Source organism: Microcebus murinus, chromosome 9, assembly GCF_040939455.1.
Source record: "Microcebus murinus isolate Inina chromosome 9, M.murinus_Inina_mat1.0, whole genome shotgun sequence".
Taxonomy (NCBI): Eukaryota; Metazoa; Chordata; class Mammalia; order Primates; family Cheirogaleidae; genus Microcebus; species Microcebus murinus.
The window spans coordinates 50,523,490-50,543,655 of record NC_134112.1 but is presented as its reverse complement, the minus strand read 5'-3'; the positions used below and the strand labels follow the sequence as shown (position 1 = coordinate 50,543,655).

Genomic DNA, 20,166 nt, shown 5'->3' with positions numbered 1-20,166 from the left:
GTGCACATTGGACATTTTTCAGGATAGACTATATGTGAGTCCTCAATTTAGGTCTCAATAGATTTAAAAAGATAGATATAATACAAAGTATCTTGTCTGGATATAATACAAACTATCTTGTCTGGATGAATGGATAAACAAACTGTGGTATGTCTATACAGTGGATTATTTAGCTTAAAATTCTGCAATATGCTACAACATGGATAAAGTGCGTAGACATTATGTTAAGTAAAATAAATCAGTCACAAAAGGACAAATACTGCATGATTCTGCTTATGTGGATTACTTTAGAGTAGTAAAAATCAGAGACAGACAGTATAATACTGGTTGCCAGGAACTGAGGGAAGGGGAGAATGGGGAGTTGGAGTTGAATGGGTACCGAGTTCAGTTTTACAAGATGAAAAGAGTTATAGAGATAGCTGCTAGTGATGATTTCACAATGTTATGAATGTGTTTAATACCACTGGACTATACACTTAGAAATGGTTAATGGCTAACTATAGTGGTTCACGCCTATAATCTCAGCACTTTGGGAAGCTGAGGCAGGAGGATCACTTGAGGCCAGGAGTTCAAGACCAGCCTTGGCAACATACTGATACCTTGTCTCTACCAAAAATAAAAAATTAGCTGGGTGCAGTATCAGGTGCCTGTAGTCCCAGCTATCTGGGGGACTGAGGTGGGAGCATCGTTTGAGCCCAAGAGTTCTAGGCTACAGTGTGCTACAATCTATTGGGCCACTGTGCCTGGGCCACAGAATGAAACCTTGTCTCTTAAAAAAACAACAACAACAACAACAACAAAGTTAAGATAGCATATATTCTGTGTAGTTTACCATAATAAACTTTTTTTAATAATTAGCATTCAGATTCTAAAGCTATTATATGTTTTCTTTTTTATTAAATTTTCAAGTATACACAAAAGAGCAAGATTTGTACAGTAAACCCCTGATTACCTATCACACAGATTGAACAGTTACAAGTTTGTCACATTTGCTGTCACAACAGCTAAGAGTTTGTCACATTTTTGCTTTATACTTTTTCATTTTCTTTTTTTTTTTTTTTCTGAACTAATTTTGAAGCAAACTATGTCATTTCATTCCTGTATAATTTAGTATACATTTCTAAAAAATGTGGGCATTTTTTCACATAATCACATATGATAAAATTAGGATAAAATTTTTTATCATCTAATGCTCATCCATAACCAAATTTCCCCAGTTGTCTAAAAAAAATCTTTTTATTGTTGATTTTTTCCACCAGATTGAAAGTCATGCATTACAAATAGTTATGTCTCTTAAGCCTCTTAATTTAGAGTAGTTTCTCCCACTTTTACTTTTCCTACCATTGTCTATTTGCAGACTTTTCCTATAGAATGTCCAGTATTCTAGATTGTTTCATGTGGTTTCTTTAACTTGTTCTTCTGTACCTGTGCTGTCCAAGATATTAACTACCAGCCACATGTGACTGTTGAGCACTTGAAATGTGACTAGTCTGAATTGTAATGTGTTTTAAGTGTGAAATATATACCAGATAGTATGAAATAAAGAATTTAAAATATATTAATAACTTGTTATACTAGTTACATGGTAAAACAATATCTTGGCTATATTGAGCTAAAGAAGTACATTATTAAAATTAATTTCAACTGCTTTTTAATGTGGCCGCTAGAAAATTTAAAATTACATATGTGATATATTTCTACTGGACAGCACTGGTCTGTATCCACTCTATTTTAAGTCAGCTAGCTGTATTAGCATCATCTGAAAGAAGATTCTCAGGCCCTACCTCAGGTCTACAGAATCAGAATCTGTTTTTTGTTTTTTAAACAAAAACAAAAAACAAAAAACAGGGTCTTGCTCTGTTGCCCTGACTGGAGTGCAGTAGAGTAAGCATACCTTACTGTAACTTTGAAATCCTGGGCTCAAGTGATCCTTCTGCCTCAGCCTCCCAAGTAGCTGGGCATACAAGTGTGCATCACCATGCCTGGCTAATTTTTAAATTTTTTTTATAGAGACAGGGTCTTGCTATGTTGCCCACGCTGGACTCAAACTCGTGGACTCGTGTGAACCTCCCTCCTTGGCCTCCCAAAGTGCTGGGATTATAGGCATGAGCCACTGATCCTGGCATATAATCTGTATTTTAATAAGATTCCCAGGGGATTAATTGACCTATTAAAGTTGGAGAAGTGCTGCTCTGTGTTGCATATCCTGTAGATTCTCCTAACTCTGGATTAGTGGTTCTCTACTCTGGTTCCACATTAGAATCACCTAAGTAGAGTTAAAAAATTTTTTTATTTTAATAAAAATGAGGATGCCTGACTAAGCCTTTCCTCTAGAAATGTTGATTTAACTGGTGAAAGGTGAGACCTAGGCAAGTGTATGTTTAATAAGCTTCTCACAGCTGGGCGCATTGGCTCACACTTGTAATCCTAGCATTTGGGGAGGCTGAGGCAGGAGGATCACTTGAGGCCAGGATTGGAAAACAGTCTCAGCAATAGTGAGACCCTGTCTCTACATAGATACATGCATATGTACATAAATAAAGTCCCAGGTGTTTCTGATGTGCAGTCAGGGCTGAGAACTGCTATAAGGGGCTGTGCTCAATTTGAGTTTAATTTTTCTGGCAAGAATATTTTATAGATGATGCTGTGTACTTCATATTATATCGTATTGAGAAGCTCACTGGTTGTCCCACTTTTAGTAATTTTAAGATTGAACAGTGGATTCAGGTGGTGACAGCCTGATTTCTCCTTTGTGAAAGTTCCCATCAGCCTTTCATCTAATGGCTTGAACTGTGGCTGAGCATTACCTACAGGAATTGATCAATTAGAGTTTGTAAAATGTGGTTTCCTAATTGTTATTCCTTCCACATTTATTGGCTGGAATCACCTATAAGGAAGTACTTTCGGGCCAGGCGCGGTGGCTCACGCCTGTAATCCTAGCACTCTGGGAGGCCAAGGTGGGCGGATTGCTTGAGGTCAGGAGTTTGAAACCAGCCTGAGCAAGAGTGAGACCCCGTCTCTACTATAAATAGAAAGAAATTAATTGGCCAACTAATATGTATAGAAAAAACTAGCTGGGCATGGTGGTGCATGCTTGTAGTCCCAGCTACTCAGGAGGCTGAGGCAGGAGGATCGCTTGAGCCCAGGAGTCTGAGGTTGCTGTGAGCTAGGCTGGCGCCATGGCACTCACTCTAGCCTGGGCAACAAAGCGAGACTGTCTCAAAAAAAAGAAGTACTTTCCCTCATCAGGGCTTTTTGGTGGTTACCTTGAAATACTGTTCTTATAGGATATTGTTAATTTTCTGAGTAAGAGGCTAATGTCCTCCTTCTTTCTAATAGTTATCAATGAGGTGAAGATTTTGTTTTTTGTTTTGTTTTGCTTTCTTGGTTTTATATTTTGAACTCATTTATGTTCTTTTACAATGTTAATTAGCTTATACAAGATTCATAAATAAAGGGATAATGTCAGTGTAGCAAGGAACCTTGATTCACAGGTGATTTTTCCTAGAGGTCAATGTATCTCTAGGAATCTCTGTGAATACAAAATACACTAATACAAATACTGCAAGGCACCAGTAGATGGCATTCTCTCACCGTACATGATACTCATTACCTTACATTCCACTGGTTCACTTTAACTTATTGGATGGGAAGTGCTTGTTCTGTGGTTACTCCATCTTTGTGCATTTTGCCTTTGCCTTCATGGCAAGCCTCAACCCCAGCATCCTGAATCCTTCCTTATCAACCTATCAAAGGCTTTAACTTTGTTGTTGTTGTTAAGGTCTAGATTTATTGTAATATTTCTTTACTACATAGGAATTTAATCTTTTTAATTGAGGTTATAATTTTATTAAGATTGTTATTGTTTTTCTTTCTGTTTCGGTTAGAAAGTTGAATAGGTTTTGTGTGGTCAGCTCCTGAGCCTCATCTCCCCATAAGCCCAATTATTTTCAGTGTGATATTGCAAAGCACTTATTCATTAGTTTTGTTTGTTCCTATATTATAGTAGAAATGGATGTATTAATTGTGCTTCTGTCATTTACATTTCTTTTTCTTTTGGATGCTCAAAAATTGTCCCATTTTTGTTTAATTAAAGCCCCTTCCTGTTGATTCCTTATCCTTCTAACATGACCCATTGTCTTTGATAACTCTCTTGCTTTCTAGCGTAAGATATCCCAAGCTCATCTGTATGTTTTCTGCTCTACACTTCAATCAGTCGTTCCTCCAAGGAGCCAGGGCTTATCTTACATTTAAAATGTGGGGGAATAATGTGTCATTTGATTTTTTTTTTAAGTTCTAAATTACTGATTAATGTCTCTTTCTTCTTAAAGGATGATTTCAAATTAAGTTCTAAAGTATATCCAGGGTTGAAAACCACTGCTGCTTTCAAAGACTTGATTAGATTTGGGTGTAACTTTTTGGTCAAGAATATTTCATAGGTAAATAAATACTTAACTCTTAATTTTTGGATACCTAGCTCCTTTTTAGTCTTCTCCTTTCAAAATGTTTTCTTTGAAGGGAAATAATTGTAAAGTTATATAAAGTGAATCTTTAGCCTATGACTGTGTCTAAAGTTAAAAAAGAAAACAACTCACGTGAATGAAGAACATTTTTATATTAACATTATAAAGAAGTTTGGGTATTCAGGTATTCGCAAGCCATATAAGCATTACTCAATTCTAGGAAGCTTTAAATGAATAAAGAAGTATAAAAATATATTCTCATTATTTATAATTTATATACAGAATTTATAAAAATATAAATTCTCATTATTCCTCTTTGTATTAAATTGCTTTTATAACTTCTCTGACATTCATTCATTAATTGACAAATATCTATTGAGAAAGTATAGTAAACCACGCCCAATTCTAGGTGCTGTTGACTTAATAATGAATTAAACAGTCTCTACCCTCACAGAGTTTATGTTGAATAGAGGCCAAAGACCAAAAATAAATAGATAGCATCTGAGGGATGGTCGTGTTCCTCTTCCAAAGTAGTGAAGAGAAGCTGGAGGTAGATAACTCTGTTATTCTGTTACTCTTAAGGGAGTTAGGGGGTAGAGTTCATGGAACATCTTCATCTTTGATGACTTTCCCTTTCTTTGACCTTCAGTGTTCTCTAACTTGTCATTCTGTCCATTAACATAAAATTCTGCATTACTGTAGTTATTATATATTAGACCCTTTATTTTCATGGACAGTATTGTCCACGACTTCTCAGTGTGTCATGTCACAAATAGTACTAGAGTATATCTGAAGAATTACAACAAATCAGACAATAAATGATAAGTGGAAAATAACAAAAGTTTGCTGTAGTACTGATGCTAGGAATTTTGCTAGACTCACTCTCAAAACTTACTACATATAATAAAAAAAAAAAACAAACTTACTACATAGCCTATGGGCTTTAAAGTATAGCCTTATGAAAACTAAAAATTACTTCATGTCATGGACCTTTGGGGTTGCATAGGAATACTTGGAACCACAGAGGTTAAATTCTTAGGTGCCAAGGGTTATATGCCTTGTACATAACCAACAGATGAAAGTATAACTGCATCATGAGCGTCAGCATAACATCTGAGGCAAGAAAGAAGCAAAGTGAGAGAGAGAGGATAACTCGTAAGCCTGGAGTCACAAGATAAGGAATCAAATAACAAAAGAATACCTTTGAATTGGCTAAGCACTACTATCAAAGTCCAGAGTTTGGATTTCTAGAACTTTTAAAAGATTTTGGAGCATTTGGATTTTCAGATTAGGGATGCTCAACTTGTATACATACTTTATAGAAGTAGCACAGTAATGGCAATCCAGGGAAAGCATCACTGAGAAGTTGATATTTGAACAGGACCAAGTGATAGGAAGAGAGGAAGGTATTTTATGTAAAGAGAAGGGCACATACAGAATCATGGGAGAAAGATAAATGTAATAACATTTTAAGTAAAGTATCACTAGAAGCAAATAGCTTTTCTAGGAACATTGAAATATATTTTATTAGGACTGTACATTTTTATCTGAGATGAGCCTCTACTAAAAAATTAAAATTCTTATAAATATTCCATATTATTGGAGGAGAGGGGTAAATACATCCTTGATTTCTCATAGGCTTGTGATAAATTCTCATAAATTGAAATTTAGAAAATTACTTACTGGACAACTCAGATGTTGAATGCTATTTTTAAAAGAGACAGTAAATAACAGTTCATTTTTGCTAAACATGTTTTTCCTTAAAAACAATGAGAAATTAACTTCCTTCTAAAAAGTTATAAGGTTTCATGATGAAAAGTCTTTTGTGTTTATAATCGATCCAGAGTCATCTTATTGTATTGTATTGCATTGCATTGCATTGTATTGTACTGTACTTGGTCAAGATAGGCTAATAATCATAAGAAGAAAAATTATAAGCCTAGGTAAAATAAAGTGTCAGTGGCAAATTATATATTTATATATAGTTGCAAATTATATATTTAGAAGGTATAGGATCTTTTCAGGGGTTAGCTAGGTTCCACAGAATAAATTGTATTCATTGACTATTTCTGTTATGCCAAGAGGGATTTGTATAAGATACTGAGCTATTTTTCCTTTGAAAAGTAAAATAGCTCTTTGAACTTTAACTGAAAGCTATACAATTTTGTTTCAAACTGTTTTGCAGGAGAACTGGACTCCATCTTTCATTCAAGAAGTTTTGTGTTTATAAATCCATAGTATTTTGAATTTATCTATATTCATGAAATACGTGTTCAGGTCAAGCAATTAAGGGTATATTTAAAGAACTCAATTGACAAATTAATACTGACACATATTTTAACATACTTACATATAAAAAATCACACTGTACTTTCAAATGATATATTTTTACCTGCTGTGTACAAGAACTTTATGCAAGAGAAAAATGAGGATCTATTAATAGAAGCCAAAGCCAATTACTGGGAGTGGTAGAATATAATAAGAGGAGAAATTAAATGGTACTTCCTGTACTCCCTCTTCTATGAGGATGTTTAGCAATAAAAAATATGACAATCACAGATACTTTTTAGATGATTGTTTCTTCACATATTTTAAGTGTATCTGTCACTGCCCACCTGATACATTTACTTGATATTAGTTGTGAATATATATTTTCAGCTGTCACTAATCCATACAGTCTGACTCCATAGCTATTGATCTTAACAACTTTATGAGATGATGCGTGGGAAGTCAGCCAGAATCCATATGAAGCATCAAGCTGGAATACTTTTCATTTAGAGGTCATGTGAACTGAGGAGATGCAGACTATGTTTGCCCAGGGTTTTTTTTTTGGCTTTCTTTTAAGGATCAGCAAAGTTATAAATATTTTAAAGGGCTCCTAACGTTACATTAATAATCTTACAATGAATAAATGTGAAACAAGCTGCTGGTCCCAAGTAGCTTATTATCAAATCAGAAGAACCAGAAAACAGATTAAATTATTAGAATAATTGATTATTAAATTGCATGAGACTAACTACAAAGCAATACAATTTGTATCATTGTGGACAGAAGTAGTCTGAATATCTTCATGAAGGAGGTAGAAAATGAAATGGACCTTCGAAGATGAATAGAATTTGAATCTTTTGAATAATAGTAGGGATATAGTTAATGTGGGGGGAGCAAAGGCAAGGAGATGATAATATTTTCATTATATAAGTAACTTTGAGTTTTTAATATTTTTTCCTAATAGGGTAGCTTGCAAATTGCCATCTCAGTAGCTCTATTTCAGTGTTAGAAGTGTCAGAACCTGCCTCATAGTTAGACTTGATAAAGTTATGTCTACCTTAAAATATGTATAAAAAGATTTTTTCTTTAATGATTTTTGAGTCATTACAGTCATCAAAATTGAATTATGTTATTTTGAGGGGCCAAATTCCTGAGTAATTCCTATTGAGAATCTAAAGAAAAATTAGCTATCTAGCAATTTAGAGGTAGATACAGGAAAGTTATTAAAATTAGCTGTGAAAAATAAATTATTGCTACTTTCTTAGTAAATTAAATAGTTTCCCCTTAGTGTACCTTTCTATGGAATCATTACCTTAACGAGAGAATACTAAATTGACTTGCAGATAAGTGACAAGTAGAATCTATCACATATACAATAATTCAGTTTTTAGATTAGCTAACTGCAGCATTGGTTAGAGTTTTAACTAAAATTAGATGCTAAATATTTTAACTTTTAATTACTACTGATTTAATACCATTAAATAATAGCAAGTATTGAGTAATTTAAGGTGAACCTCTTTTAAGATAGGCCAAATAAGACAAATACCATCATTTTTCCACATTAACATCAATTGGGTCACTTTTGAATAAGTTTTCATGTTAACTTGTATACATTTTGCTTGTACACTCTGGTCATGGCCCCACTGTAGAGTGAAGAAACTGCTTTGCCTATGTATTATTCTAAATAGACTCCAATCAAGATTCAAAATACAAGGATGTGATTCTCAACCAAACTTCATTCACTTACCTGTCCCATAGTCTACTGGAGTGGTGAAGGAGCGTTACACTAGGATTCTCCAGGAACCTTTCCTCTTCAAGTGCCATGATTTACTGTTTTCACGTTCCTCACAAAAGACAGGAAATAAATTCTGTGTGGATGAAAACTACATCTATTTCATACACTGAAATCTCTTGTCTCCTGTTTCAGAGCACCAGGGAGCTGCCCGTAGAAAACAATATCATTAGGATTTCTAAAAACCAAAGTCTAAAGATAATACTTTAATTTGTCATTAGGCAAAAATTCTCCGTAGACAAATGTCGTGTAAAAGCTTTTGTGGAATTTCAGTTCTTTCTTCCATTTTATGAGGTGTAGAAGCATAAAGGTGTAAAGGTGTAGAAGGTGTAGAAACATAAAGGTGTAAAGCATAAAGCTTAAGCTTTCCAGAAAATATTTTAACCTGGAGATTGTTCAGTTACTAGTCATTAACTGAGTTCTACCAGTGTCATTTCCTCATAGATGAACATTTGCTTTTCTCACTTTCTGCTCTGAATATTTCCTATAAGCCAGTTATGACATTGGAATTATTTTACAGTGACCTTCACAATCTAGTGAATCTACCCTCAAGAAAGGGAATATGTGACAGAAAAATATACTAAGAGAACTCAAATAATGGTAGTTTATTATAGTAGATTCTTAGGCCAATAATTCCTGTTTATGCTTTGAACAATTTTTCTTTCAATCTTAAAAAATTTCTAATTACTCTCTTTGTGAAGCTTTGCTGGTTTTATTTTTAAAAATGTTAAAGAACCTTAAAAGTGCTTTTAAAAAATTTCATTTCCTTTCCAGTGAAATGAAATTGTGGCAACTAGCCTAAAAGAATGTCATAATGGGATACATTCTCATGACTTTCGCCTATTTTACTTTAGTATTCTGCGATAGAATCTAGTATTTACATCACGTTTCTTTGTGGAAATTGTGGAACAAATATTTTTAAATGCACACAGATACCCTGTAAAATCAGAAATATTCACCTGTAGCCTATTAGAGACCTATAAAATGTGGTTATTCCATTAGTATTATGGTGAACAGTCAGAGGTAGTGTACAGGCTGATTTTCTTTCGTGCAGTATTGTATTGCTAGCACTTCACTGACTCACCTCTCTGTTACCAACAACAGGACTATTGTCTGTGGAAGTTAGTGGCAGGCACACAGTATTACTTCCCTGCTGCTTCTGAGTTGATGCCTCAGAGCATTGGTGCTCTTAAAGCCATGGATACAGGTTGTTTGAGAATATTTGAGGATGCACGCTGCCTAGATGGTATTTCAAAGCCTTTTAGAGGTAGAATAAGACCTTTACTTTTAAATTATTTTTAACCATCAATTCAAATGTTGAATTAGTCCTAATGGAAATGATGTATGTTGATTTGTGAAGTTGAAATTCTGGCAAAAAGCTAATTCTTTTGCAAGTTGTTATTAACATGTAACAGTTTTACAAACATTGAAGAAAACCATGAATTGTTATAATTGCTTCATCCTGTTGTTGAAACATTTCCAGTGGATTATATTGTTCAGTGTACTTGTTCTTGATTTAATTATTTTCATGAAGATTTATTAGTGGTTGCTTCTATCAGTGACTAACCTGACCAAGTTAGGTCAGGGAATCTCATAGATTTTTTTATTTTATATTTTTCTATACATATATTTTATTCATTTTAATTGATTTTTCTTTACTTGAGTCAAATAACTTTTATAGGTTGTTTCTGAGTTTTTGAAACTAGGAAATCATACACATGGAATCTTTATTTCATATTTTAATTGGCCTGGTAACCTGTATCTTTAAGATGTTACCACTTTTTAGTTAAGATGTAAAATGTCACTTGGCTCCTTTAGTCCTTTAGTAATAATCTCTGTGGAAAGATAGGAAGTCTGAATTTCATAAGTAGGGAATTGTTGTAGCCAGCAGAGAAAAAAATGAAAAGTACATATTACAGGAGAAAAAACAGTCATAGGCTCAACCAGCCTTGCTGTAGTTCTGTTCACAGTCTGCTAACATAACATTTCAGAAAGATGAATTTTGAGGGCCTAAATTGATACCATTAGGTTCCTCTGCCATTGTAGAACATTGAAGACAAAAGCACTCACCATCTTAATATTCACAGGACTGTGCTAAAGAATAATGATTTAAGATCAAGACAAGAGTTAACTGCCCATCTCACCAACCAGTGGCCTTCCCCAGGAGCTCTGGATGTCAATGCCGTTGCCTTGGATACGTTGCTTTACCGAAAACACAATAAACAGTGGTATGAGTAAGTGTAATACTTTTTTTTCCAACTAATTACAAAGTTAGCTGTATCAAAACAGATGGCTATCCACTTTGGTTTCTCGTTATTCTTTCTGAATTTATTATTAGCTTAGAGCAAAGGTAGATTTAGGACTACTTGGTCAGGTTAGATTAAGGCAGTAGATCTGTTAAGTTTTGAAGCAGAGGCACCCTAGGGAAGTAAAATATCTGAGAAATTCTTATGCAACATTGTACCAGCTATTTACTTCTTCAGTTAAATCTTCACCGAGACCTTGAGTTAAATCCATGAGCTTGTGTTTAATGAGCCATCTAGTTTTGAATTCTAGATTTGGTATTGTATTTGCCTTAGGACTAATTTTCCTGCTTGTCAGAAAACACAAAATTCTGTCTCATGAAAGAATAGAAAGATATTTACTTGTTCTTGGTGAGTCTGAGCTTTGTTCATTTTCAATAAATCTGATTCTTAGATATTATAGAAGATATAATCACTCCACCTATGGGCCACAAGATCTTTTTCCTATTTCTTTGTCCTAATGTTCAGGGCTATTTCATTTAATCATAGCGTCCTAATGTTGAGAGAGCTGCAAAATCTTAGACTATCTTCCTTTAGGTAATCTTCATACTGAAACTTGTAAATTGTATTTCCTTCTTTGGCTTTCAGCCAGTTTTCCATCTTATACATGTTTTTTTTTCACTTTTTATTTTTATGTCTTTAGCTAATTTTCTAACTATTTTTCCTGATGTCCCTCCTAACCCCTTCTGTATGCTTTTTCCCTTTCCCTCTCCCTTTTCTCTTTTCTCTTCTTTTCTTTCTTGTCTTTCCTTCTCTCCTCTTTTCCCCCCTTTCCTCTTTTTGTTTCTTTCTCTGTTCTTCTTTTAGAGTCCTTGTTTTTAAATTTCACTAGCAGAATCATATATTTCTATCTTTGCTTTTTAGGGTACCTTTCACTAGGCAATTAGTAGACAGACATTTCTACAAGTAGTGTTCTAGCACAGACATATGTTCCACCTGCCCTACTCTGTGATGTTTTTGTTTATCAAAGACAGAATTCAAAATAAATTTGACCACTTGTTAAAAGAATTTCTAGAAACTTTAATTTTTTTCTTTTTTCATTAATTGTTAGAGAAGTAGTAAAAAGCAAACAGATTACAGAATAAATCATTACAATTCTCGTCAATGTCTACTAAATTCTTGCTTCTTAGTATAACTCAAGGTGTTGACGTTGGATATTTCATAGATTGGTATCTAGTTCCCTTATATACCCTTATGAAAGTTGTGAATAGCTAGAGTATATTTTTTTATTCTGGTATATAATTTTACCTTCCTATGGCATATTAAAAGAAGAACATTATTTTTGTATTTTTAATTTATGATTAAAAATTGAATTTATAGCAATACATTGTACATTTACCTTGTTGATATATAACATATGAGATGCTCCTTCTTTTTTAACTGCAAAAATATTATGACAATTTTAAATCTTGATAAGTTAAAAGACTGTGCCTTTTTATTTCAATATCCACATAGTCACAGTAGATAGGGAGATAAAATATTTTTGCCAGAAGATGTATACTCTTGCCTTTCTACAGAGTTACCTATTGAGGATCCAATAAGAAGTCTAAAGTAGAAGATTTATTTCTGGTTTACCTCTGCATGTGTAATAGTGGCTGGCAGCAACAAAAGTAATTACAGTCTCAGAAAAGAAGGCAGGGAAACCATGTTTATCTCTTTAGCAAAGATCCAGATATTATACTTCTTGATTCAGTTATTCCATTAGTTTAAGAAGGGACATCCATTCCTCCCTAGTATCATCTGTTAATCTGGCCTCTCCGCAGATGTTGGTGTTGCTTTTAGATGGCCCTATTTCTAATTGATTTACCTGAACAAAAAAGTATGTAGCTGGGGTGTAGTACAGAGACACTGGACATAGAGTTTAAAGTCAGGACTAGTAAGTAATTTCTGCTACTTACTTGCTATGTAACACTGAGAAACACTTCTTCTCCTTACCCTTTTCTTTCTGTACATGTTATCTTGGGGCTAGTGCCTAACAGAACTATAAAGATCAAATGAGGTAATAAATATCTGGCATTTAATAGCTTCTCAGTAAATCTTTATTTATATTCTACATAATTTTTTTTGTTTCTACTCTAATGTATCTGCCATGTTTAGAGAGTATACACCTACCTAATTTCCCAAGATCTACTTTCTGAACATTATATAAAATTAAAACGACCAACTGATCCCTAGAATAAGTAATCCCAGCTGTCTCACATAAAAATGGAGGCTTTGGATTTTCAGAATAGAGGAGCTTTCTATAAATCATGCTTGAAACTAATCATATCTTTTCATCAGGATCCAGTTTTTGCTGCTCTCAAATAAGTTTAACAGACGTTTATTGAGAACCTACAGATTATGAAGGAAGTAGCCAAAGCCTTTTTAATAAGAAACATTACCTCTCTTGATAATTTGGAGAAAGGACCTGACCCTATAAAAAAGTATAGTTTTAATGCTAGTAGATGATTTTTCCTGATAAGGATATGGGATGTCTTTAGCTATTTCGAAGAACTGTGTAACTTCATTCTACCAGCTAGCCAAAGACAACTCTAAGAAGAAAGAGAAAGAAAAACTGTAGACAAAAATGTATCAGAGTTTATTTAGGCAAAAGATTCATTAATCAGGCTGCACTCAGAACCAGAAGAGGTTCAGAGAGCTCCACCTAGCAGTGGAAACAGAAAGCTTTTATAGGCTGAATAGGCATCAAAGCACAGAAATCACCTGATTGGCTACAGCTAATCTACCATATTTAGGCAAGGTATAATGAGATGTTTACTTTATTTGAGCATGGTATGATTACTTGACTGCCTATGATTGGCTAAATCTTAGCTGTTTGTGATTGGCTAAAACCTGGCTATTTGTTAGGAAAATACACTCCTGAATTAGGTTTTAGTTTGTTTATTTACTAAGTTATGTTGCAGTTTGTTACTAGGAATTCAAAGTAGGGGGGTGGCCTTAGACTAAGGGCCTTCTGCATATTTAATTTAATAAGAGTGTGCTGTTTGATTTAATTAATTTGTTGGTCTTGTTTATATTTCTTACACTGAGCCATTGGATAACTTCTTATGTTGTCACCTACTCATGGAAGGGTCCCTGTCACAATAGATGATATTAAATTTATTTCTATTTACTCTATGTTGTTTATAAACCTTTAAAAATATGATTTCCATATTTCCATATGATTTCATGATTACTTAGACCTGGCACAATTAGCTATGCTGGATTTTAGATCTTTTCCTATATTTCAAATGTGGGAATTTTAAAAAATTATTAAATCATTACAGGTTTACTATAAAAACTCAACAATAAATAAGTATATAAAACATGTACCCTTAATGCACACATAGAATTATTGTTTACTTTTCTGTTTCTAATAAGTTCTGTTTTAATATCATTTTTTATATAGTCTGAGTCACATGAGCTTGTTAGAGAATCCTGATCTGTTATATAATCTTGCCTTCCCCACCCATTCCCATCCCAAAATATTAGATTTGTTGTCATCATATTTATATTTTCTATTTAAGCTTTTTTAGTCTTTTAAATTTATCATTGTCTCTCATTCTAGTTATCATTCAGCTTGCAAAATTACAGAGAATCATGAGCTCATATATGTTTTTCATGATCTAATATATTTTATTTCAAAATATTACAGGAGTATAAATGTTTTTAGTTAAATGTTTTTAGTTACATGGATCACTTTTATTATGTTTTGAGTCAGGGTTATAAGTATGCCCATCACCCAGATAGTGTTCATTGTACTGTTAGGTTGGTTTTTGCCCATCTCTCCTTCCCCCTCCCTTGCTTGATTTCCACTGAGTTGTACTTTCCTCTGTGCACGTGTATGCTCATGGGTTAGTTCCAATTTAATAGCGAGTACATGTGGTATTTGTTTTTCCATTCTTTAGATACTTCACTTGGGATAATGGTCTCCAGTTCCATCCAAATTGTTACAAAAGGCCTTAATTCATCCTTATTCATGGCTGAGTAGTATTCTATAATATACGTATACCACATTTTGTTAATCTACTCATTAATTGACAGCTACTTAGGTTGATTCCACATCTTTGCAGTTGTGAATTTTGCTGTAATAAACATTCAAGTGCATGTGTGTTTTTTTTTTTTATTATTTCAGCATATTATGGGGGTACAAACGGTTAGTTTACATATGTTGCCTTGCCCCGCCAAGTGCAGGTATCTTTTTGATAAAACAGCTTATTTTCCTTTGAGTAAATACCCTGTAGTGGGATTGCTCGATTGAATGGTAGGTCTACTTTTAGTTCTTTGAGGAATCTCCATACTGTTTTCCATAGAGGTTGTACTAATTTGCAGTCCCACCAACCAGCAGTCTCCAACCCTTTTGGTACCAGGGACTAGTTTCATGGAAGACAATTTTTCCATGCAGTGGAGCAAGGGGGATGGTTTGGGGATGATTCAAGCATATTACCTTTCTTATGTTCTTTATTTCTGTTATTATAGTCACTTGCCGCTCACAGATAGGGCTTTCATATGAGTCTGCAAGCAATTGATGTATTATGGTTTCTGTGCAGTCAAACCTCTCTGCTAATGATAATCTGTTTGCAGCTGCTCTCAGCACTAGCACCACCGCCTCAGCTGTACCTCAGATCACTAAGCATTAGATTCTCATAAGGATGTGTAACCCAGATCCCTCGCATACACAGTTTACAGTAGAGTTCACACTCCTATAAATGTAATGCCACTGCTGAGGCGCCAGGAGGCAGGCAGAGTTCAGGTGGTGATGCAAGCCTTGGGGAGTGGGTGTAAATACAGAGGAAGCTTCACTCACTCTCCTGCTGCTCACCTCCTGCTGTGCAGCCTCAGTCCTAAAAGGCCATGGACTGGTACCGGTCCACAGTCCAGGGCGTGGGGACCACAGCCACCAACACAGTCTATAAGGTTCCTTTCTCTCTGCATCCACACCAGCATCTATTGTTTTTGGACTTTTTAATAAAAGCCATTCTAACTGGGGTAAGGTGATATCCCTTTGTGGTTTTAATTTGCATTTCTCTGATGATTAGTGATGTTGAGTATTTTTCATATGTCCAATACTAATATTTTGGCTTTTAATTTTTCTTAATGACTTTCACTTTGGATGTATTCAGAGTTCTCCTTCCCATGTATGTCTTTCAAACATTTTTGGAGTAGGAGTCCCTTAAAGCATGGAGGTTGCAAAAGTCTTTTACAGGTTGTAAATTGAACATTGACCTGACTCACATATATCCTTCCCTATCAGGCTTTCCTTGCATCCTTAGGTTAATTTTAGTAGATTAAGAAACTATAGATATTCAACCACAGCAAATGATTATTTTGTTCCTTAGACATATTTCTATGAATATAAACCAAGAATAAAAGGTATGTCTCTATCTCCATGTAAATTCATGTATGCATTATATACATATTTGTTTTCATTTTCTACATATGGATAACGCTTGCCTCTTTCTATGTATCACACCCTTTGTTGCCCAGTGACTACCAGATAATATTAATTATTATTAACCTCAACATATCTATTGGGCAAATAAATGATGTAGACTACCCATATCATTACTTCTGATCATTGATGTACACAATGTAAGATTATAGAAAAATAGATTAATAAGTGAATTCAGGCCTATTGTTCAGTTTCCTTGTAATCTGGCTTTATTTGGTACTGAGTCTCATGTATAGGAGTTTGTAAAAATGTTTAAATAGACCAGGCATGGTGGCTTATGCCTGTAATCCTAGCACTCTGGGAGGCCAAGGTGGGAGGATTGCTTGAGGTGAGGAGTTTGAGACCAGCCTGAGTCTTAAGAGCAAGACCCCATCTCTACCAAAAATAGAAAAAACTAGCCAGGTGTGGTGGCATGTCCTTGTAGTCGCAGCTACTTGAGATGGTGAGGCTTGAGCTCAGGAGTTTGAGTTTGCAGTAAGCTATGATGATGCCACAGCACTCTACCAAGGGCAACAAAGAAAGACTCTGTCTCAAAAAAAAAAAGTTTAAATAGTTAGATATTGAATGTAGTAGATTTTATTATATGCCAAATGCCCATGACATATGTCATAATTCCTACAAGTTTAATTTAAATTATATGTAACAATGGAATGGCATAAACTAAGGATTTTTTTTCAGAATGCATGATTCTATCTTGGGTTTTTATTTTGATTAAGCTAGTGGGATATTTTCAAAATTCTATTCAAAGAAATAGTACTATCTGCTAATCAGATTGATTTGTCTGGTGGGTTCCATTTAAGTCTTACAGTGTGATGTTACTGAGGCTAGAATTCTAGAATGGGACTTAGTCTTGATCTTTTCAAGATGGAACTTCATAGATAGTTTACTTCATGACAACAGAATGTTTGTTAGATGGAGCTACCAGTCACATTGGAAATCAGATAAGAACATGGAAGCCAAACCCATTCTTTGCCATTACTGAAAGCAACTGACTAGTTTTCTTTCGGATAGTAGGCTTGTAGTCATTTTCATGTAAAGATGATTTTATTTTTAATATCTTATAAATAAGGTACTTAATTTGAGGTTGGAATTTTCATTATGGCTTCACAATATCGTTGTCTAGCAAATCTATTTTTACATTCATTAGCATTTGGTTAAGTCTATATACTCAAGAATTGTCCACTAATTGTGACAAATTAAAGAGTAGAAAGATTCCAAAATCTCTTTGTATTTGTAAGTGTGATATTCTAAAAAGAGCTTCAGTAGGTCATGCAGAAAACTCATTTCATGTTGCCATATCAGGAGCTGTTTTTACAGAGTTTCTTCCTCTAGTGAGTAGCAGTCCTTGAGATTATTGGAAATATGTGTTGTCAAATTCTCAGTGCTCACTTCACACTATTCAAATGTATTTTATGTCTTTTTGCATCTGGGTATTTTGTTGTTTGAAATATTTCTATACATAAATTTTTAAATCTAAAAATATTAAATTTTTTATGATGAAAAATTAATGTCAGAAACTCAACATAAGCCATCATATACCTTAAAAAGTAAACATTATACCTATTGGGTACAGAAAAATACCTTGGAAAAGAAATTTATTTATAGGTTTGGAATGTGTTACTAAAAAGTAAAAAGAAATTTGTGTATAACTGCTCTTTAAATTCCAATGTCTTTGTTTTCCTTTACAGCTAAAGAAATAAGATTTTAATGAAAATCAAGTGAAATTTTCAGTGATATGATTAAATATGGTATAGTTTACATGGTCTATCTTAACAAACAAGGCTGTTCTTGGAGAAATATTTCTAATAAAGTAGGAAGCCAAATCTTTACTTCCTGTATTGGAGAGGAAATAGCATAGTCGTTAAGGAGACAGAATTAGAGTCAGACTGCCATGTTTAAATCTCATCTCTTTGTGCCCTAGTATCCTCTGCTATAAAGTGGAGCTAGCAATAATTTAACTTCTTAGGGTAGTCGTGAGGATTAAATAAGTTCATTATATATAAGATATATAGAACAGTGCCTAGATGTAGTAATGCTATATTAATTTAGGTATCATTTTTATTACATATCATGTAGCTCATATAAGTGTTATCTGTTGTAATTATCAGAAGTGTTTTTCAACAGTAGAATTTCCTGCTACTTAAAAATTATAATTAAGGACTTTTATATTCTCAACATTTGAAAAGTCATCACATTATAAAGTGAGAACACTGTTTTCATTGTAAGCTAGTAAAGTTATTTCATCACGTCGTTCTTCATTTCTTAAGAGGGAAAAACAAATATTTGCCAGTTATATATATCCTCTCACTATGAAATCCTATAAAATCACAATAAAATTGATGGAGAATAAGTTCAAAAACAATTAAAAATAACTACTGTTTTGTAAACATTGGGCTCTGCCTTTTTTTTTAATGGTCAGTCTGATTTTAGTAAATGAATATTTCCACCCTACCTTTCTCCTCATTTTGGATGGTGTCCTGATAAACATAAAGCAGAAACTAGACATAAGTATTCCAACTATATTTAACATATATATGTGTTTTTGATAAATCTGTTACTAAGTCTATCCTGTATATATGAAGAGAGGGAACTATGAATTAGATCACTTAAAATATATGTGCTTTCTTATAAAACTTACCATAAAACATATTTCTAGGAAATTAGATGGGATTTGGCTACCTTGGGAAGTAGATGCTGAACTTGGAAAACACATTCCTTTTCCTAGGTCATTTATATTTGGAAATAATAATGAACTCGGTTCTCTTATGTGAAAGGTGAATAACACCAAAGCTGCATATATCTTTTGAATTGGTTTTATCTTGAAGAACCATATAAGGAAAGGTTAATAACAAGATATGAACTTTCTACTTACAACTGAATTTATCCCCTATTATATATATCTCACTTTTTAATGAGCTTAATAGAAAATGAGTAGATAATGGAAGAAGGTTAATCATCTTGATGGTATAATAATACAAACAAGTATTTTATTACCCAACTTTTTTAAAATTCTAAATTAAAGGAATTTGTAATAAATTTTTTGTTATATAATAATATCAAAGCATTGAAAAATTCCAAAATGCTTAAGCAATACTAGGTCATTATTCTTAATGTCAATTTTGTTTCTGCATTAAGAGTAACCTACAGACTTCCTGTTCTTTGAAAATTGGTAGTAATCAGAGGTTCCCATTTCTTAATCATACGGATAATCAAAAATTGGCATGAGGATTTTGTTTTGGCAAATTGTTTTTCTTTTCTATTTTTCAGTGGATTAAACAGATATACCTCCAAATAGGGTAGAGGGAAAAGTGTAATGGAGATAATATTGAAGCCAAGACTATGAAGCAAAATTTAGGGGGAATGTTGGGGAGAAAATAACCAGAGAGTCAACAAATTGAAAATTATTAAAGAATGTCTCTATAAATTCTTCTTTGTGAGAAGAACTTCAAGTAGTATTTCATCCTTATTTTACAGGAAAAGTTATCAAAGTCTTGACCAGTTATCAGCAGAAGTTAGCCTTTCTCAGACTTCACTGGATCCAAGCCAGTCACAAGAAGGAGATGTAAAACAGGACACATTAAATTTAATCAGTGAAGGTAAGAACAAAAATCTATTTGAAAGTTACTGTTTTCTACACTGTCTATATTTTGGTTGCAGAGGATTGCCAGAGAATAACATAACATCTCTGTGTACTAGAAATTCAGCTGCCATTATGATTTAAAATGGTGTACCCTTGTTTCTTTCTTTCTCATATGCTTGTGGCTAACTTCAAAAGACTTTTCTGTAAATTGTTACCTTCGTTTCCTCACTTTCTGGACTCTGTTTTACCCACTCTAATTTGGCTTTTGTATTGATCAACCACTACCATATTGTAGAGAAGTGAAGTCAGTTCCCTGTCTTTACCCTATT

The 20,166-nt window shown here is 33.7% G+C and overlaps 1 protein-coding gene across 4 annotated transcripts in view; it reads left to right on the top strand.

The window, feature by feature from the left end:
* The window catches only part of RUNDC3B (RUN domain containing 3B), a 140,614-nt gene that overhangs the window by 104,289 nt on the left and 16,159 nt on the right, over nt 1-20,166 (top strand). For 2 of the 4 annotated variants that reach the window (XM_012779552.2, XM_012779557.3), the window contains 2 exons: nt 10,611-10,757; nt 19,732-19,853. In XM_012779552.2, the coding sequence (XP_012635006.1) occupies nt 10,611-10,757; nt 19,732-19,853 (269 nt within the window). The remainder of the gene's footprint in view (nt 1-10,610; nt 10,758-19,731; nt 19,854-20,166) is intronic. The other 2 variants (XM_076006461.1, XM_012779556.3) reach the window with 1 other exon arrangement.